The 18,420-nt window shown below is 64.4% G+C and overlaps 1 protein-coding gene across 1 annotated transcript; it reads right to left on the bottom strand.

The window, feature by feature from the left end:
• Positions 1-2,319: 2,319 nt before the first annotated feature.
• Positions 2,320-6,363, bottom strand: TNNT2 (troponin T2, cardiac type). Its single transcript, XM_079935621.1, has 8 exons — positions 6,194-6,363; positions 5,884-6,000; positions 5,420-5,497; positions 4,856-4,966; positions 3,740-3,849; positions 3,257-3,347; positions 2,833-2,873; positions 2,320-2,559 (listed from the first exon to the last, which is right to left on the bottom strand). The coding sequence occupies exons 1-8, from the start codon at positions 6,245-6,247 to the stop codon at positions 2,514-2,516; spliced, it is 648 nt and encodes a 215-aa protein (XP_079791747.1). The 5' UTR covers positions 6,248-6,363; the 3' UTR covers positions 2,320-2,513.
• Positions 6,364-18,420: the final 12,057 nt, after the last annotated feature.

Here is an 18,420-nt window from a genome sequence, read left to right as displayed (position 1 = left end):
GAAGGATTGGGGCGCCTGGGGTACAGGGGACGCTGGGCACAGCAGGGGTCAGGTGTCTGATGGGCAGCTGGTCAGGACACCCAGGCCGGCTTCTGGCCATCCCCCACCTTTAGTGCCTGGTTCTGGCCCTGCTGCGTGGACAGCACGAGAATGATGGAAGGAAGAGCTGAGGGAGAGGCGGGCGTGCCCCCACCCCAGGCACCTCCACATCCTGAGTCCATCGAAGGGTTTCAGTGCACATGTCGTGGTCCCCCCGCTTCCCAGGAGAGAATGGGGAGAGCGCACACCCTTGCCTTGGACTTGGAAGGGCCCCCTGCCCTGGGCTCTGGGCCCTGGCCCTCACTCACTCTCTCCTTGGTGAGCCCGCCTGCCCAGACCCTTCGCTTATGGGTGGTGCTAACGGAAGGGCACACAGGGGCCTGCTGGCCTCCAGCCAGAGGCGGCACTCGGGTCAAGGGTAGGGCTCGTTTCACGATGCCAGGGTGGGGACTGGACCACCTGCCACAGTCAGAGCACAGCCAGCTCTGCATGGGGATGGCACTGGGGCACCCGAGGGCCTCTCCTGGGCACCGGGGGACCTCAGGAGAAGAGAGAAGCGGGACCTGGCCTCAGGGAAGCTGCCCTCCGCGTCCGCCTCTGCACGGGGTTTTCAAAGGCAAGACCATGCCCACTGAAGCAGAGAGACGGGCATGAGGACCCTGTCGGGAGGGGAGGTGCAGTGCTCGGCACGGAGACCTCACCATCATCCCATCCTGCTGCCCCAGGGAGATGCTGGGACACAGGAAGCAGAGCCCGTGGGGACTTGGTGGTGGTTGGAAAATTCTGGTGTCCACTTCTGGGCTCGATGCCCCTCTCTCTGGTGGCAGGAGAGGGGACCATTACGGAGGAGAGGCTGGGACACTGGTGCAGCTGTCGACTGGGGAGCGTGAGGTGGGCCGTGCCCAGGAGCTCTGGTGGGTCTCTCGGGGGCAGTGGTGAGAGCCCCCGTGGGCCCGAGGTCCTGCCACCTGCCTCCCTGCCCTTTCAGGCCGGTGCTGGGGGCCCTCCCGGTCCCACCACAAGCCCTCGGGCTCCGTGAACGCGTCAGGCTGGCCCCTGCTACCAGGGCCTGTGTCTGTGCTGCCCCTCTTCCCTCCCTGCCCGCCCCCACCCCGACTTTCTCCTCCTCACTCTCTGGGGCCTGGTGAGGACACCATTTCCTCCAGGAAGGCCTCCTACCTGCCGGGGCGAGGCCGGGGGGCCCTGGTCTGCGCTGCCTCAGCCCCCGTGCGCCCCTGCCATCGCGCGGAGCTGGACCCTTCTGCTGCTGTGCCTCTCCCCGACGGGGCTGCGCGCTCCTGAGGGTCGGGCCGCCCTGTCTAATCACAGCGCCCCTGCCCGGCACAGCAGCTACCATACATTTGGGGCTCAGGAGACATTTACTGAATGACTCAGTGAATGAACAAGGAATGAGGCCAAGACCCCAGGCCCCACCCCTCCCAGGTGCCCTGGGACCATAGCCTCTTCATCTCAGCGTCTCCCACGGGGCTCGGCACACAGCACATGACGAAGAGGCCCACACGTCTCTCGAGCATGGAAGGGCGACGCCCAGAGAACAGGAAACTTGCCCTCCGTGCGTAAGAGGTGGCGAGACCGTGACAGTTACTGGCCAGGGTGTGCAGAGCAGGGAGAAACGAGCTCACTCTGCCTGGAAGAGGGTGGGAGGCAGTGCCCCTTCAGGTGGAGGGAGAACTGAGCAGAGGACCCCGGACGGAGGGACAGCTGCATGCAGGGGACCCCAGAGAGCAGGGCGGCCCGCTCCCTCCCACGCGGCTTCCGCGTCCTCTGCCGACTGGACCAGGGCCCCGTCCTCTTCAGCTCAGGGACCCTGCGACCCCGGCTCGCAGTTCAAGCCCAAGAGGACCTCCAGATGGTGGGGGGAACCGGGGCATGCAGACGGGCCCAGGCCTCTGAGGCGCGAGAAGCCGCCTGATGAAACTGGCCTCCTTCCTCCACCTGCTTCTCGCACCCTGGCCCAGAAAGGAAGACAGCAGGTGTGCACAGAGGCCTCATCGCTCCCGGGAGTGACTCACTCGTGAAGCCTGGGGGCCATGAGGTGCCGCCAGGGGCTCCCATCACAGCCTCTCTGCCCTGCGGCCCAGGCTGGGGAAAGCGTGGTCATCCCCGGGCCGCGCCCTCTCCCCACCAGGAGCGACCAAAAGCCCTGGTCCAGGGGCCTGTGTCCCTGAGGGCTGCTGTCCGCCCCGAGTCCCTGCGAGGCCAGGGTGGGCCTCAGTTTCCCTCCCTCTAAAGAGAAGTGACAGGATGCCGTGGGTGCGTGGTGGCCTTTATTACTGGCTAGGGGGGGCGTGGGGGCGTGGGGGCGTGGTGGGGCACGAGTGCGGCTTCCGGCTGGGCCAGCTGCTGGTGTGTGGGCGGGAGCGGGCCTCCAGTGCTGGGGGACCCCGGGAGCCGGGGGTGTGCAGGGCGGGGGCACCGCGAGGCGCAGATCCCGGGAGAAGGCAGCTGCGGCTCTACTTCCAGCGCCCGGTGACTTTGGCCTTCCCGCGGGTCTTGGAGCTGCAGGAGAAGCAGGGCCCGGTCAGACAGGACGCGGGGCAGCCCTCCACGGTGGGTAGGTGGGGGGCGTGGGGGGCTGCTGAGGGCTGAGAGGGGCGGGGGGCCACCTGGAGCTGCCTCCAGAGACTCAACAGGGCAGCAGCCTCAGGCAGGGGTGGGTGGGGGTGGGGGTGGGGAGCTTTTGGACCCTAAGGGAGAGGAGGAAGGGGCGGGAGGCCTGGGAAACAGGCAGGAGGGGGAAGGGGGCGGGGGGGATGGAGCTGGGATGCTCACACTTTCTGGTTGTCATTGATCCTGTTGCGGAGAACGTTGATCTGTAAGAAAAGGAGGCCAGAGAGAGTGACCCCGCGGCACCCACTGGGCTCAGGGCCCGGCTGGCCTGGGGATGGGACGGGCAGGACCGGGACCCCGCTACTTCTCCCGGGACCCCACACTAGGGCCCCGGGCCATCACGGTGAGAAGTAAGCGGCTGCGTCCCCGCCACCACCTCCGCCAGGAGGCCTGGCCCGGTGCATCCTGGTCCCCCCGTCGTGCGAGCTCAGTGGGCTGAGCTGCTGCCTCGAGGCCAGAAGTGGGGAGACCCCAGGGCTGGAACCCCGGGAAGTGTCTGCTCAGCCGCAGCGAACCCTCAGACTCCAGAAGCACCAGCCAGACCAGCGGCCACACGAGCGAGGCACAGGGTCACACGACGGCTCACCTCGTATTTCTGCTGCTTGAACTTCTCCTGCAGGTCGAACTTCTCCGCTTCCAGGTCGTAGATGGTCTGCCGCAGCTCCTTGGCCTTCTCCCTAAACAGGCCGTGGGCGGGGGCAGTAAGGAGGGGCCTCACCTGCCTCCCTGCTGCTCTGGACCGCTCCCCTTCCCGGCCCTCCCCCCACTCCAGGCCTGCCAAGGCCCCCCACCCCGGCTGACTGCAGTGCCCGGGACTGAGGACGGGGCACCGGCGCCGCCAGGGCACAGCCCCGAAGCGCGGAGGGGTGGGGGTCGCACCAACATCTTGCGCAGGTGGGGAAGGGGAGCGGGGCTCTGCCGCCCCGGCCAGCCCGTCGCGGTCCCGCCAAAGCCGCCGACGGAATAAGTGGCGCGGCAGCGCCCCCTGGCGGCTCAGGCGAGCCGGTGCCCCTGCCCTCGGCCCGACGCCCCTCCCTCGCGGGAACAGCCCCAGCGAGCGGGCAGCCACCTCAGCTGGTCTTCGTTCAGGTGATCGATGGCCAGCACTTTCCTCCTCTCGGCCAGAATCTTCTTCTTCTTCTCCCGCTCCGTCTGCCTCTTCCCAGTTTTACGCTCCGTCTGGAGGGGGTGAGAAGCAGGAGAATGGGTTAGTGAACACCCCCTCCTATCCCCACACCCCCAAACCCAGCGGGGACAGAGGCTCGGCCTTGCAACCCCCAGGCCAGCAACTGCCTGGGCTCCCCAGGAAACAGACAGGTGGGGGCTCCCTGGACCCCTACCTCCCCACATCTCCCCCCAGCCCAATGCCTTCCCCTCCTGGGGCTCCCCAGACTACAAGGAGGAGGAGGGTTTGAGGACTGGCACCCACCTGGGCCTGCAGAGCCAGGACAGCAAGAGGAAGACCCAGAGAGAAAGATGCAACAGTGACAGAGACAGGGAGAGAGGAGGGCACGGGGACACAGGCAGAGACACAGGAAGGAGAGGGTTCAGCCGTGCTGCGGGCCACCTTAGTTACTGGACGTGCGTCCAGGGTGGGGTGGGGATGTTTGACAGCAGGGCCCCCGCTCGTAGGGTCGCCGTGGGGCGCAGGGGCCAGGAGGCTGGCCCAGTTCTGAGCTGGGGACTTGGACATCTAAGAAAATGTTCTGATGTGTCCGCTGCGCAGAGTTCAACTTCCCATCTCTCCGCCCCTGGGAATGGGGTATCTGGTGGGGGTGAGCTCCCAGGAGCAAACCAGCCTGCGTCCAGGCAGCACTTAGCCGCACTCCAGGGTAGCTCGTCTGACCCTCTCAGAGCAGGCAGGGTGGACATTAACCCCATTTTACAGATGAGCAGACTGAGGCTCCGGGATTGCATGAGGCCACACACGGTGGATGTGAGACGGGGCACAGGGCCTGCCGGCTCCACCAGCCAGCGTGGGGCTAGGGCTGGGAGGGGCAGTGGCGTTCTGGGCTCTGCTCACAGCGCTCATCCCAGCAGTCCCTCCCAGGGAAAGCCAGCTGCTGCGAGGGCCAGCTTCGGGTCTGGCGTGAGAACTCAGTCTCGCAACAGCGGCTGGACATCTCTTCCCGGGATCCCGCGCACAGTCACTCCTCACGACCCAGGACGCCTGGAGGCCCCCCACCTTCTGGATGTAGCCTCCAAAATGCATCATGTTAGACAGAGCCTTCTTCTTCCGGGCCTCATCCTCAGCTTTCCTCCGGCTCTCCTCCTCCTCTCGGCGGGCCCTCTCCTCCTGGTTTCCGGCAGGGAGGGAGTGGATTAGGGCTGGGGGCCGGACACCCTGATTCCGGGCTGGCGCTGGCGGTCCTTGTGGCCAAGCACACTGTCCTGGGGATTGAGGGCACTCGGGCATGGGGCCTGGTGGTGCAGTTTGTCGGCCGGGGACACGGGACTGAGCGAGCGGGGTCCCAACTCCTGACAGTGAGGGTCCCCGCACCCAGGCCAGGAACAGGAAGCCCCAGGGGTGGGCGGCATCACTGGGGCGGGGCCCCAGCAGCAGCACAGGACGGGGGCCGCGGCACCTCAGTTCCCGGGAGCGCGCTGTGCAGGGAGGAGGAGGGGGTGCCTTAACCGCTCGGGGCCTTTCTGTCTAGTCGCGCACGCAACGCCCAGCGTCGCGCGGGTGCTCGCCCCGGGCCGAGTCCCTGTCTGCGCGCGCGCGGAGGGCCCGGGCGGGGTCGCTCACGGCCAGGCGGCTCTGCCGCTCTCTTTCTCGCTGCGCCCGGATCCGCTGCTGCTCCGCCCGTTCTGCCCGCCGTTCCTCCTGCGGAGGGAGCGCCCGCTGTGGGACTGACGTCAACGTCTGAAAAGTGTCGGTGGGCTTCTCCGTGTCCCCTGAGTGTCCCCCCCCCCGCCCCGGCCGCTGCCCTGTGCTGGAGGCAGAGGCCACGTCCTGCCGTCGGCCAAGCAGCACGGGAGGTAGAGGGGAGAAAGGAAGGCGAACAGCCTCTTGTCCCCCGGAGAATGTTTTGGGATCCCGGAGGTCACCGCATCTCCCCTCCGTGAGTGGCGGGGCGGGGGGGGGGGCCCGGGGGGAGCGAGGTGGGGGGCAGAGATGATGACTCGGCTCCAGCCCTCGGGGGTAGGGTGCTGGGGCCCCAGGGGCTCTTGCTGGACCACCCCCGGCCCCGGGAGGCGCCCGACACCCACGATCCTGTCTTTGAGGGAGATCAGCTCCTGTTCCTCTTTCTTGCGGTTCTCGAAATGCGCCTCAATCAGCGTCTGCAGCTCGTTCAGGTCCTTCTCCATGCGCTTCCGGTGGATGTCCTGCGGGGAGGCGGGGCTCAGAGGCTGCCCACCGCACCCATGCCAGGGGGGAGGGGCCTGGGTCCAGGAGAGCAGCTGGGGCCGGACCCAGGACACTGTCGGGCACTGTGTGCCCCCCGCCCATGACCTCCCCTCCGCCAGGAGGTCCTGAGCTCTCTCCCAGGGGGCCTGCCCTCCCCAAGCCCCCACTCACGTCAAAGTCCACTCTCTCTCCGTCGGGGATCTTGGGCGGCACCAGGTTGGGCATAAACGGCCTGGTGGGCAGAAGGAGACGTGAGCACCAAGCCCTCCCTGGACCAAGGGGCTGCAGTGCTTGGGCGGGCAAGGTCCTCTCCTCCCTGCAGAAACGCGGCCGCCGCTGCGCAGCCACCAGCACGGTGACACCAGCATGGCGTGCGTACAGGAGCCCCCAGGCCGCTCAGCACCAGGGTCCACGGCGCCTGCACGTGCCCTCACGTTTACCCACAGAGCAGGAACCACTCATCTCACTCAAGGAAGCCGAGACTCTGAGACATAGCGCCTGGCTCAAAACCACCGGCCAGGAAGTAGAGAAGCTGCACAGGTGACAGCTTGGCTGACCCACGGGACCTCCCCAGGAGCCCAGGAGGCCACGCTGGTCCCCACCCCCTCCCACACTCGCGTGGGACTCCAGGCCCCGGGCGCTGGGCCTGGGTTTCCCGTCTGCCTCATCTGTGTGGGGCTGAACCGAGACACTGCAGCGCTCAGAGCAGCGGGGGAACGGGGAAGGGGCTGGACTTCCGGGCCGGGCTAGTTTCAGACCATCCACTCGAGCCGGAAGGCACCGCAGGGAGATGCCTGCGTGTGCCGAGGCGCCGTCAGCTGGCGGCCTTGGCGTTCCCGAAACCCCCATCCCACCCAGCACCCAGAGCTCCCAGGCAGTGTCGCGTGTGTGGCAACAAGTTGCCCTGTGTGGCCCTTGGTGACGCTCTGAACCCCACGCCGAGGCTGACGCACACTCACTGCTTGGCTTCCCCGAATTTTCCTCCCTCTTCCCCCCACCCCCGGCCCCACCTCAGCCACTGAGGATGGAGTCCTAGCTCTCCTGTAGGGTCGGACAAGGTGTCCACCCAGGGCCACAGCTAGTTCATCATTTTCCTCTAGATGGACACAGTGCTGACGGGGGCAGGGCCCGGAACTGGTGATGGAGTGTGGGTGGATTTCAGCCCCCATCGCCCCCCCCCGACCGCACACACCCTGGCAGCAGACGGCAGAGACCCTTGTGCAGTGCACAACCTGTAAAACCACACGTGGCAGTCTCTGCTCGCTGTACCACCATGCACTGCGGTCCTGTCCCAGTTGTCCTCCCGCATGAGCCCTCTGCTCCCAGGGCCTCGCCACTCACCTGGGCTTGGGCTTGGACTCCTCCACTGGGCCATCTGGAGAGAAGGGAAGCACACGGCCACGGGGTCAGGAGGCCTGGATCTGGTCCCACTCTGCCCCTGATGAGCCGGGCACCTGTAGGCCTCCGTTTCCCCATCCACCTGTGAGTCCCTCCCGGCCCCGGGTTGCAGGAACACCCAAAGAAATAAGCCGCAGGGTTGCAAACCCCACACTCCCTCTCGGGGCTGCTCCCGGGGGAGCCTCGGGAGACGCACGCATGCACGGCCCTCTCGTTCAGCAGTGCTGGCCTCACGGTGAGGAGGGGTCCAGGGCACGGTCCCTGGGGGTCCTGGCCCCAGAGTTCCCTCCCGAGCCTCTGCCTCCTCGGTTGCCCCCAGACCTCCTGGCGGCCCGGGACCAGGAAGCTGATGGGGCGTGACCCTGAGACCCACCGGCTGCGCCCCTCCAGAGGCGTGACTGGGGCCACCTGCGCCCCTGGGGAAGGCCGCCAGCCAACAGTGACTGCAGCAGTGACCCACCCCACGACCATCCATGCCTGGGATCTCCTCCCCCAGACTCCCCACCCTCGAGTGGTTCAGCTGGGCTCCAGGCGCCTCGTGTGTGGACGTGGCTGTGACCACTGCCCTGCCCTGCCCTGCCTGGGCCCTTGGACATCGCCCCTCTCCCCTGGGCACCACCGGGGCAGCTTCTCTGCAAGGAGGAGCCCGACCTCCAAACACGCATGGTCACCGAGTTGTGTCCTGCCTTCCCCAGCCCCTCCCCCGCCTCCCTGGGGTCTCCCCCAAGCTGCTGGAGGGGCTCCCCGGCCCCCCAGCGCCTCCTCCCAACGCCCAGCAGGCCTCACCTTCAGCCTCTTTATCTTCGTCTTCTCCACCTTCTAAAGAGAACGTGAGAAATCAGTAAAGGTCCTGGTTGCGAGCTCAGACCCCTGCCAGGAGCCTCCCCGCAACAGGTCCTCAGCCAGTTGTGCCCTGTGGGGGTCTGGGGTCCGGAGCTGTCTGTCTGCACCTGCCCTGGGCCCCAGACCACCGGGCACCAGAGGGGCACGTGGCCAGCGTTTACTGACAGGGCGGCTGAGAGCTGAGCCCCGACAGGACGAGTGGCCGCCCAGGCTGCAAAGTGCGGCCCAGGCGGATTTCTTGCTGCTGTAGGAGTGGCTCTGGGGCTCTCGCCACCCCGGGCTCCAGGACAGAGCCCCTCGCACCCTCAGCCTGGGCGGAGCCTCACCTTCTGTGTTGGTCTCCTCCACGTCAGTCCCGCCTCCAGCCTCTTCTTCCACTTCCTCCTCCTGTTCTGGAGAAGTGAACCAGACACAGTGAACACACTCATGCTGGCAGGCAGAGCACGGGGCGGAGGTGTGGGGAGGGGGCCAGCGACATCCAGGTTCCACGTGAATTTGGGGGTGACTGATGTGACAAGACGGGGGCTACTCTGTTCTTGGTTTAAACCAGAAGTCCGCAAACTATGGCCCAATCTGGCCCCCAGACTGTTTCTAAATAAAGTTTTATTGGAGCACGGCCCAAGCTGCTTTCACGCAACAACAGAGTTCAGCGGCTTCCACAGGGACCAGGTGGCCACAAAGCCTAAAACATTTACTATCAGCTCCTTCTCAGGGGCCTGGAGACCAGCTCTGCACCTGGAGGCCTCTGGGAAGGCCAGGGGGGTGCTGGGCAGCACCAGGGAAGGGGTGGGGGCTGTCTACCGGGCTCTTTCGGTCGACTCAGCCCCCCTTCCCCATCCCGTCCCCCGGTGCGGCACCACAGGGGTCAGGGGAGCGCCTGTCCCGGGCTCAGACCCTGGAGACCCTTCATCTGTATCTGAAAGAGACCAAAGCAGGACTGCGTGTGGGGGAAGGAGCTGCCCCGCATGTGGACGTATGTACGGTCCAAGGAGTCAGGGGGTTTCTGTTTTCATCCACTTGCTTGGCAGGGTGTAGACCCCGCCCCAGTCAGGCACTCCGAGTGGATAGACACATTCGACAGCGTGGCTCTAGGCACGGGGATCCGCCTGCAGGGGGTGCTGATGAAGACCTTGACTGAGGCTCTACATGTGGTGGACTCCTGGCGGGGGGCTGGAAAGCCTGGAGCTGGGGGGGGAGGTGAGGCCAGCATGGAAATGTCCACACCCCGTGCCTCCACCCTCAGCCTCCACATCCAGCCTCCACACTCGCCTCCACCCCTGGCCTCCACCCCCTGCCTCCACACTCACCTCCACCCCCAGCCTCCACCCCCAGCCTCCACCCCCTGCCTCCACACTCACCTCCACCCCTGGCCTCCACTCCCTGCCTCCACCCCTGGCCTCCACCCCTGGCCTCCACCCCCAGCCTCCACCCCCGCCTCCACACCTGGCCTCCACACCCCCTGCTTCCACTCTTGTTCTAGGTCTGAGTCCTCTCTGAGGCCTGAAGAGTCCTCTTCTTTTTTTTTTTTTTTTTTTTTTTGCGGTACACGGTCCTCTCCCGTTGTGGACACGCAGGCTCAGCGGCCATGGCTCACGGACCCAGCCGCTCCGTGGCATGTGGGATCCTCCCGGACCGGGGCACAAACCCATGTCCCCTGCATCGGCAGGCGGACTCTCAACCACTGCGCCACCAAGGAAGCCCGAGTCCTCTTCTTTGATCCCTGCAGGACCCTTACCTCAAAGAAGATCCTTCCAGAAGGGGTGAGAGGGGAGGGCTGGCTAGCAAGGACATGGCCAGGTGTGGGGTCCACCTTCAGGCCATCTTGTTAACACCTCTCCCACCCCGTCTGATGTTTCAGTTCCCACCTCGCCCAGTGGGCGCCCAACACCCCCAAGGGGAACGCCCCAGCTGCCCCCACATCCTCAGACGTCACTACCAGAAAGTTCCCGCTAAAATTCAGTCCGAGTCTGTGCCCGCCCACCCCACCCCGTTCACCTGCAGCTATGCACACTTGCAGGCCGACATCCCCTCCCAGAGACCCTCCCCCTAATGTCCATGCACGACGTGCTGACGTGATGCTTTTGAGGATCTGCTGAGCCTCTAAGGGGCAGGATCCACCCTTCCCCGGGGGCAGAAGCCTGAGGGGCCCCAGGGCCATGCTGGGCCAACTGGGGGCACTGTAGGGACAGAGAGAGGCCTCGTGACCACTGGCATGTGTCAAGTGCTCAGGAAGAAGGGGAGGTTAGGTGCTTGCAGGGAGAAGGGGCACCACGCTGAGGAGACCATGATAATGAAAATGATCAACAAGTAGGAAAAGGGCAAAGATCCGAGGGTCAGAGTGGACCCTCGCCAGGTGACAAGGTCTTCGTGTCTACGTGACATGTCTCAGATACCTGGACACCTTCATAATCTCATTTGAAAAAGCATTAAACGGAACGCCTTTAGGTGTGGTCATGCTATTAAGGCTACGTTTTCTAAATAGTGCTTATCTTTTAGAGATTCATACTGAGCTACGTAAGCATGGGGTGATGTCAAGATGTCTGGCGAGGATTCGTCTGCTCTAAAATACTGGGCAGAGACAGAGTGAGTGAGAGAAGATGGGCTGTAAGTTGATGGTTGTGGAGCTGAGTGATGGGTGCATGGGGGTGCATTTTTCTATTTTTGCCACTTTTATGTGCATTTAAAACTTTACGTGGTAAAAAAAAATTAGAGAAAAAAAGCAAAATTAATTAATTGGAAAAAAAAGCAGTGATTCCATGTGAACCACCTGGTGGGCGATAGAGACAGGTTTAAACCTTTTGCCCCAAGACCTGAGCACCAGGGTTCCGGCTGATCCCAGCTAGGAGCTGGGATTGGTGGAGGGTCTTTGCTCAGCTGAGAGTGGGAGGCGGGGACCATGCGCTCCCTCCACGCCACCCCTCCTCCCCCGCCCATCCGTCCCCCATACCTTCCACAGTTCCTTCTGCTCCGGGGATGAGACACGGCCACAAGAGAGGAGAGAAGAGACCATCAGTTTCAAAGCAGGCTGTCCTGCGCAGTGAGCGTGGGGCACGCGCTTACCTTCCTGCTCCCTGCGGTGCGAGGGGAGATGCTGTCAGGAGCACAGGGCACACTGCACACACGTGTACACACCCCCTGACACCCACACACCACACCCTGGCCTTTTCCTGAAGATGACCCCAGTTTTTGCCCTCCGCACTGGGTGCTGGCATCCGCCCGCTCTGCCCACCCACACAGCCTGGTCTGGCCCAGCCTCCGGTCCCGCCACCTCTGACCACCCCCAGGAAACCTGGCTCAGCTGCTGGTCCCCTGCGCTCTGTCCACCCACTCCACCCGGGGTCCAAGTCCACGCAGGAGGCGCAGCCCCCCCAGGCCCTCCACGCTCCGTGCCCAGGAGGGAGGTCCACGGGGTCCAAGCCATGCCGGCGTTCGTGTCCTTCCTGTGCACCCACTCCCCACAGCAGGTGACTGGCCACCAGTGTGTGCCCCCTCCCCGGCGCTTGGGACAGTGCAGGGGACAGTGCAGCGCAGGAACAGCGGCTGCCCGGGGCAGTGATCACAGGGGCTCTGAGGTGGATTCCTGGGGCACGGTCGCTCTGTGGCCTCGGGGTCCTCATGGAACCTCTCTGGTCCGTTCTCGGGAGGCCCAGCTCCCAGCAGCAGCCCACTGCCCCGGGAATGGGCTCTTTACTGCCAACCCCGTGGGGCAGCCCAGAGGCACAGGGCTGGAAACGAAGGGGTGCAGCTCTCCCGGGGCCCCCAGAGGGGCGCGGCCCCAGCCCACAACCGGGCATCTCCCAGGCCAGGTGCACGGAGGGGACGGCCCCCCAGCATGACCCCGGTACTCACCCCTCGGACTTGTCCACCGCCTCCTCCGCGTCCGACATGGTCTCCGCTTCCCTCCGGAGAGAAGAACAGTCAGCACGGGCGGAGGGCTGGCCTCCCGGCTCCGCGAGGAACGCTGGGCCCGCAGTCCACCCGAGACGCTGACCACCCGCCCCTTATCCGCCTGTGACGGCAGCAGAGCCCGCTGCCTCCTCTGTCGGGGAGCACAGCAACCCCTGCACCACGTGGTGACCGTCTGAACCCCAGCTCTAAGCCTCCCCAGCCTTGCCAGCCTTGCCCAGCGACCAGGGGAGAAGCTCTGCCCCATCCACGCAGTCTCCCCTGGGAGTGGCCCAGCGTGGCATGGACGGTAACTAGGCAACAGAAAGGAGCAAACCGGGGGTGCAGCCGATACACCAGCCGAAACTCCCGGGAATTACTCTCCCTGGGGGGAGGAAAAGCCGAGGCACGTGGTTCCACCCAGAGATGGAACATTCTCGAAGCAGCAAAGCTGTAGAAATGGAGAACAGATTGGTGGCCGTGGGGGGCTGGGAGGGAGGTGGGCGTGGAAGGAAAAGGCACACGAGGGACGTCTGTGGCTCTAGGACTGCTCGGTATCTGTGGTGGTGGATCCTCGGGCCTGCACGGGCTAAAGCGGAAGGGAATTTCACACTCGCGCTCACACACACAAAGTCGAAGGAGAGCGGGGAATCCGTGTACGATCACGGATGGTGCTTCCACGTCCCGCTGTGATGTGGTCCTGGCTGTGCAAGCGCTACCGCGGGGGGCACTGGGAAGTGGGTGTGGGTCTCACGGCAGCGTGTTTATCTACCCCGGCTCAGTAAAAAGTCCAACTCGATGGAGTTTCTCTGGGGAAGCTCTCGTTTTGAGATTCTCCCCCTACTACACTAGGAACAGAAAATCAAGACTCTCCTGTCAGCTGAGCATTGGGGCAAGTCTTCCCAAAGCGCAGAGTGGCCGCATCCTGGCTGCCCAGCCCAGAGGTCTGTGAGGACCACGCTGACACCGAGGAAAGCGTTTTACCGTCACTTCCCCGCAATGACGGGGAGAAGCCAAGGGAGCGGTGGAGACTGCCCTCACGGGACTGGGAGGCTGACCTGGCTTTGAACGCTGGCTCCGCCTCACATTTGCCTGTGACCTTGGAAAGGTCGTTGACCTCCCTACACCTCAGTCCCCTCTTCCCCGAAGGGGTGATGCCAGGCTGCTCCTGGCACCCGGCGCTGCAGCCACCAGCTTCCGACTCAGCCTGCGGTGACAGCGGCACGGAGAGCGGTGCTCACACCCACACCACCTGTCCCTGCACACCCCACTGTCCCGGCCGAGACCCGCCCCAGGCACCCATCTGCGGACACGCAGTGAGCCACGACTCTGGCGGGTGGCGTGATGTCCACTGCAAGGCAGCCCCTCCGAGGCCGAGAAGTTCTGAAGGAGCCTCTGCCCCGCGGCCCCTCTGGCGGAAGACCGCCGCAGCCTCCGACCGGCTGCTCTTTTGAACCCGGCTCAGCTCGTCCAGTCCTGCTGGGTCAGGGCGAGCGCTGCAGCGGGCCAGCCCCCCTCGCTGGAGTCGGTGGGGCAGTGAGGGCGGGGCCGGGCACAGGGAGCTTTGCACAGAAGCTGGCTCCCCCGGGTGAGGGTGGCAGTGGGTGAGAAGAGGAGATGTCAGATGTGTAGGGTGTCCTGAGAAGACATACCCCAGAGGGTCTTCAGATGGGGCCTTGCGGGGAGAGTGGCAGGGGAAGAGCCCCCAGCCCAGAGGGGGTGGGGGTCTGGCAGATGAAGCACTGCCTGGAGCCCCAGGGAAGTAGCCAGAATCAGTGGCCCGAGAACTGGGGAGCCCCTCCCTGAACCCCGGGTGGAGTCTGTCACCTTGGCGCAGGGAGGTTTCCCAGGGAAGGTGCGTGGCCAGACTGGGGCTTGGGGTCTCTCTCTCCTCTCCTGCCCGCCCGCCCACCGGCTCAGAGCCATCGGGCACAGCCCCGGAGACCGCCCCCTGCTCCTCTGAGCACTGTCCAGCTCCTAAAAATAGCCTGCCGGCCACGGGGTGTGGGAGGGGGACTTTCAGCAGAGGAGGCAGCCAAGACAATTGTTCAGGGGACTGGGGACAGGAAGGCGACGGGCCCGGGCGGGGCTCCAGCTTGGAGGCCGTGGAGAACCCGGCAGGCGAGGTACCAGGATGCCCACTCCCGGGCCCCCACCTGCCACCGCAGGCTGATTTCTAGCCGGTCTCCCTCACGGCCAAGAGAGTGGGGGCACATTTCTTGGGGAGTAAAGCAAAAATGATAGAAGGCAGAGAGGATGCTGGCCATGCGGTCAAAAGAGCTGGGTTTAAAACCCAGTTTTTGCTGTGTGACCTTAGTTAAGTCACTTAACCTCTCTGGACCTCAGTTAACCTGTCTATAAAACAGAGGAATGGGGGTCCCATCCCTCAGCCCTTGTCCCCAGCATTCAACTGGCACCTTCCTAAGCCTGCAACTGTTAGCCCACCAGCAGAGCTAGGCCAGGGGCAGTGGGCAACTTGATCCTCTCAGATTCCTCTTCTGCCAGGAGAGAACGAGGCCTTGCCCTATAAGACCCAAGACCCGGGTCAGAGGAGGAATTCAGGAGGTCAGGTGCTTCCCAGCTGCACTAGGACAGGAATGTGCTTTGAGATTCCCCGCGCTCCAGGCAGCCCCGTTCCCAGTCTGTCTTCAGCCTGCCCAGGAGAAGAGAGAATGGCTCTCCCTTCGGAGGAGCTTAGAGCAAGCGCTCTCCCGGGGTGTATGGAGGTGGATGGGGCAAGGGTCACACTCGCAGGGACCCTGGGGTGGGGGGCAGCTGGACTCAGGGTTAACCCTCTAACCCAGTGAGCTGGGTTCACCCCCCATGAAGGGGTCTCCCAAGGGGGTCTCTCCCCATTGCTCAGCCCGTGCCCTGCCTGGGGAGGGGTGCAGTCCTGGGTCTGGGAGGGCGGATGAACCCCGCCCGTGTCTGCCTGGAGGGGCCTCCAGGGGCCCCGGCTGCCTCAGGATGGTGTCTGAATTCCGGGAAAAGAGAATTCGGCCACAAGGACTGTTCTGACTGATGAGAACAAAGCCTCGCTCTGCTCTCTGGGGGTCGAGAGGGACCCCTTCCCCGGGAAGCCTCAGGGGCCCTCTGCCTGGAGGGGGCGTCCCCATGGGTTGGAGCATCAGGTATTCAGAGGCCTGGCAATTATCTATCCCTCCTGCCAATGAGGAAGCTGAGGCCCGGGGAAGGAAAGCCGCTCACCCAAGACTTTCCAGCAAAACCACCTTCGCTGACAGATCCCAGACTCAAAGCCAAGCCTCCAACCTCTCCCTGAGGGCCCTTTAAACTAGTCTCAGAGTCCTGTCCCTGCAACACCTCCTCGGAAGCACCCAGGGGAACGGGGCCTCCCCCAGCTCTGACACCCTCTCAGAGAGGACTCGGGGACTCAGGACAGAAGGGCCAGGCCACAGGACACCCGTCCGCTCTCCAGCGTCTGCCCGAGCCTTACCCAGAGCAGGAGCTGCCGAAGACCGGTCCTGCGGTGTCCGCAGCCTCGCAGGGTCTGGACGAGGGCAGGGGATGGAGAGGGCTTTAAGCAGACACGCGGTCGGCCGGGAGCCAAGCCCCGCGGTGGAGGAATGTGCGGCAGGAGACACCCTGGGGGGGCGGCGGGGGCAGGGGGAGCGGGGCTGCTGGCTGTTACTTTGGCAGGTGCCGGGGACAGGGCTGAGGGAACAGGCACCCCAGGCCATATAAGCCCATGTGGTCGTCCAGCTGCTCAGATAAGCTATTTAAAACCAGGACAGATAGGCAGGGGACAGGAGGCAGCAGGCATGTAACACAAACCAGCTGTCCCTCCTGAGAATCCCAATACAATGGATGCCAGCGGCGGGGTGGCAGGCTGGGGGCAGGGCCGGGGGCGCAAGGCGCTTGGTCGGTCTCTGGGCGGGGGTCTCGGGAGCAGAGGCGGGGCTCGTCTGCAGCTCGACTGAAGTGATGCTGTGGATGAAGGCGCCTTCCAAGCTATTGGCCGCTTCTAGCAGGACGAGCAGCCTTGTGGGGGAGGCAGGCTCTGCTGGCCTCAGTGAGCACATCTGCAGAGCGGGTCTTCTCCTTGACCCCCAAGCCACGTGGCAAGCCCTCCTTACTGGGCAGGGGTTAAACCCGATACAGGAGGTCAGGTTCAAGGTCGGACATCCAGCCAAGAATGAGGGTTCTCCTCAAAGAGGCAGCTGGTTGAGTGGAGGGGCAGGGAAGACGGTTGAAGTTCACGCCACTATGGCTTTAAAGTTAGGCCACACGGGACTATCATCTGCTAAACCCACTAGATCACAAGGTCCGCGAGGCCAGCGTCCAGGGCTTTGGAGTTTGCCTGCACATACGCGGCTGCCTTGGGAGCCACATGCCGCGTCCACCGCCGACGCCCTTGAAAGGGTCCTCCACGTGCCCCGCCCCCACTGTGCTATCAGACTCAGCTGAAACTGTCCTTCCATGGTCCCCGGTGGCCTCTGAGCCCAGTGGTCTGATTCCCCACCTCCAGGCTCAATCCCTGCCATGGGGTCCTTTACGCTGCCAGCAGATCCGGGCGGGGCAGGCTGAAGCCACAAGCCTGCTGCCGGCTTCCCGGGGATCAGGGAGGAACAGTGAGTGCAGCCAAGCTGTCGGGAGAGAGGGGGGATGCCCCACCCCCCGCTCGCCTGGTGCAGCCCACCAGGACCTTAGCCTCGTCTTGTGTCCTGGCCTGGAATCTCCTGGAATTTAGGAATCGCTTTTCCTAAGCCCTCCCTTAACTTGAGCTACTTCAGTGCGTTCCTTGTGAGCTCAGCAATCCTTCAAGTGGGACGTAATTCGCTTGCACGGATGCCCGGGACAGAGATCTGGCCACCTGAATCCCCACAGGGAAAACCTGGTAGGTTCTTGGCATCCGTGGACTGACTGTGTGAGGCTCTCAGTAAGTGTCCTAAGGTGGGAATTTGACTCGGACCGTGGGTGGCAGTCGCTCAGCCGGTGAGTCTAACCACCCTCCAGCCACCACATCCGACCTGCCGTGGACGCCCCGTCCCTGCAAACAGATGTAACGTCACCTCCTCGTGCTGACGGTAGAGGGGAACGAAGAGAAAACAGATGGTGCTCGGCCAGAATTTTACTGGCAGAAGCAGATGCTGGTTACGGTGCTTGCACATGTGAGGACCCACAGGAGAGGCTGCTGGTGAGGTCCCGGGTCTCCGGGCAGGAAGGCAGGCAGGCGGGGCCCGGAGTGTGGGTGGGAGGGAGTGGGCTGTCACCTCCTCGAGGGGCCTCCCCCCACCTTGTCACCCAGGCACCCCCAGGCTGCACACTCTGTCCTCACACTGTCGCCAGCTGAAGTCATCCTGGGCATGCATCCACCCCCCGATAAGGGTGCGTGCAGGGTCCTCGTGGGCGGGATGCACGCGTGCAAGGGGGCAGGAGTCGTGGGGTGCTGTCCCCCACACACTGCCCGGCAGTCGGCCCTTGATGGGCACCCCAGTGCGCGGGCGCGGGCACCAAGGACTCCACCCCCGAGGGCAACAGCTACTGGACACCCAGATCCCCAGGGCCAAGCGGAGCCCCTCGGCCCGCTCTCGGGTCTCCACGCTGGAGGGAGGGTTTAGAGGACAGTTGTCCTGGACAAATTCACCTGCTGGGACTTTCCCAAGTCTAGAACGAGAGCATTCAAAAACCTGCAGGTCGCCTGTCTGAACCCCGAGCTCCTGGCAGGGCCCGCGTCTCTGGGCAGTGTTTGCCCCGCCCCCAGCTTCGTCCTGGAACTCGAGTCGGTAGTGGGTGCGGCGTCCCAGGCAGGCCCTCCAGGTCCTGCTGCCCCCCGGCTCCGGGCAGCACAGGGCTGGCCACAGGAAGCCCACCAGCGGGAGGCGGGCCAGCTTGGGGTCACGGACGGGGCCTCCTGTGCCCTGGACCCCAGGATGCAAGACAGGAGCCTCACTCAGAATCACAGAGGCTGGACAAGGCTGGCCGTGTCTGCCCCACAGGCTGGGGGGCCTGGTGACCCTTCCAGCTGTGCTCTGAGGAGCCCTGGGGTTTCCCAGGTGGGCCTAGGCCGGGGGTAGAGGGGGCGTGGGCTCTGCACCCGTGTTCCCGCAGCTGGCTCCAGGGCACTTGGGAACAGCGTTCTAATTTAGTTCTAACGATTAAAAGAAAATACACACACACACACACACACACACACACGTATGCTTGTCCGCACACGTCTACCTTTATCACTACAGCACAAACGGCTTTGACAGGCACCAGGCTTTCTGAGTTTGCTTTGTCCTAGATTCTCAGCTGGCCCGGTGTCTGCCAAG

Source organism: Stenella coeruleoalba, assembly GCF_951394435.1.
Source record: "Stenella coeruleoalba genome assembly, chromosome: 1".
NCBI classification, from domain to species: domain Eukaryota; kingdom Metazoa; phylum Chordata; class Mammalia; order Artiodactyla; family Delphinidae; genus Stenella; species Stenella coeruleoalba.
The sequence above is the reverse complement of the archived record's forward strand: the minus strand, read 5'-3'. Positions and strand labels throughout refer to the sequence as shown.

What these genes read in the sequence shown, in the direction of transcription:
- TNNT2 (XM_079935621.1), bottom strand. Translation starts at nt 6,247, where the DNA reads ATGCCCAACCTGGTGCCGCCCAAGATCCCCGACGGAGAGAGAGTGGAC. An exon ending in TTGGAGGCTACATCCAGAAG is followed by an intron (nt 3,850 to 4,855) that starts GTGGGGGGCCTC and finishes CACCCCCTCCAG; the next exon opens with ACGGAGCGTAAAACTGGGAA. An exon ending in CTGAACGAAGACCAGCTGAG is followed by an intron (nt 3,348 to 3,739) that starts GTGGCTGCCCGC and finishes CGGCCTGTTTAG; the next exon opens with GGAGAAGGCCAAGGAGCTGC.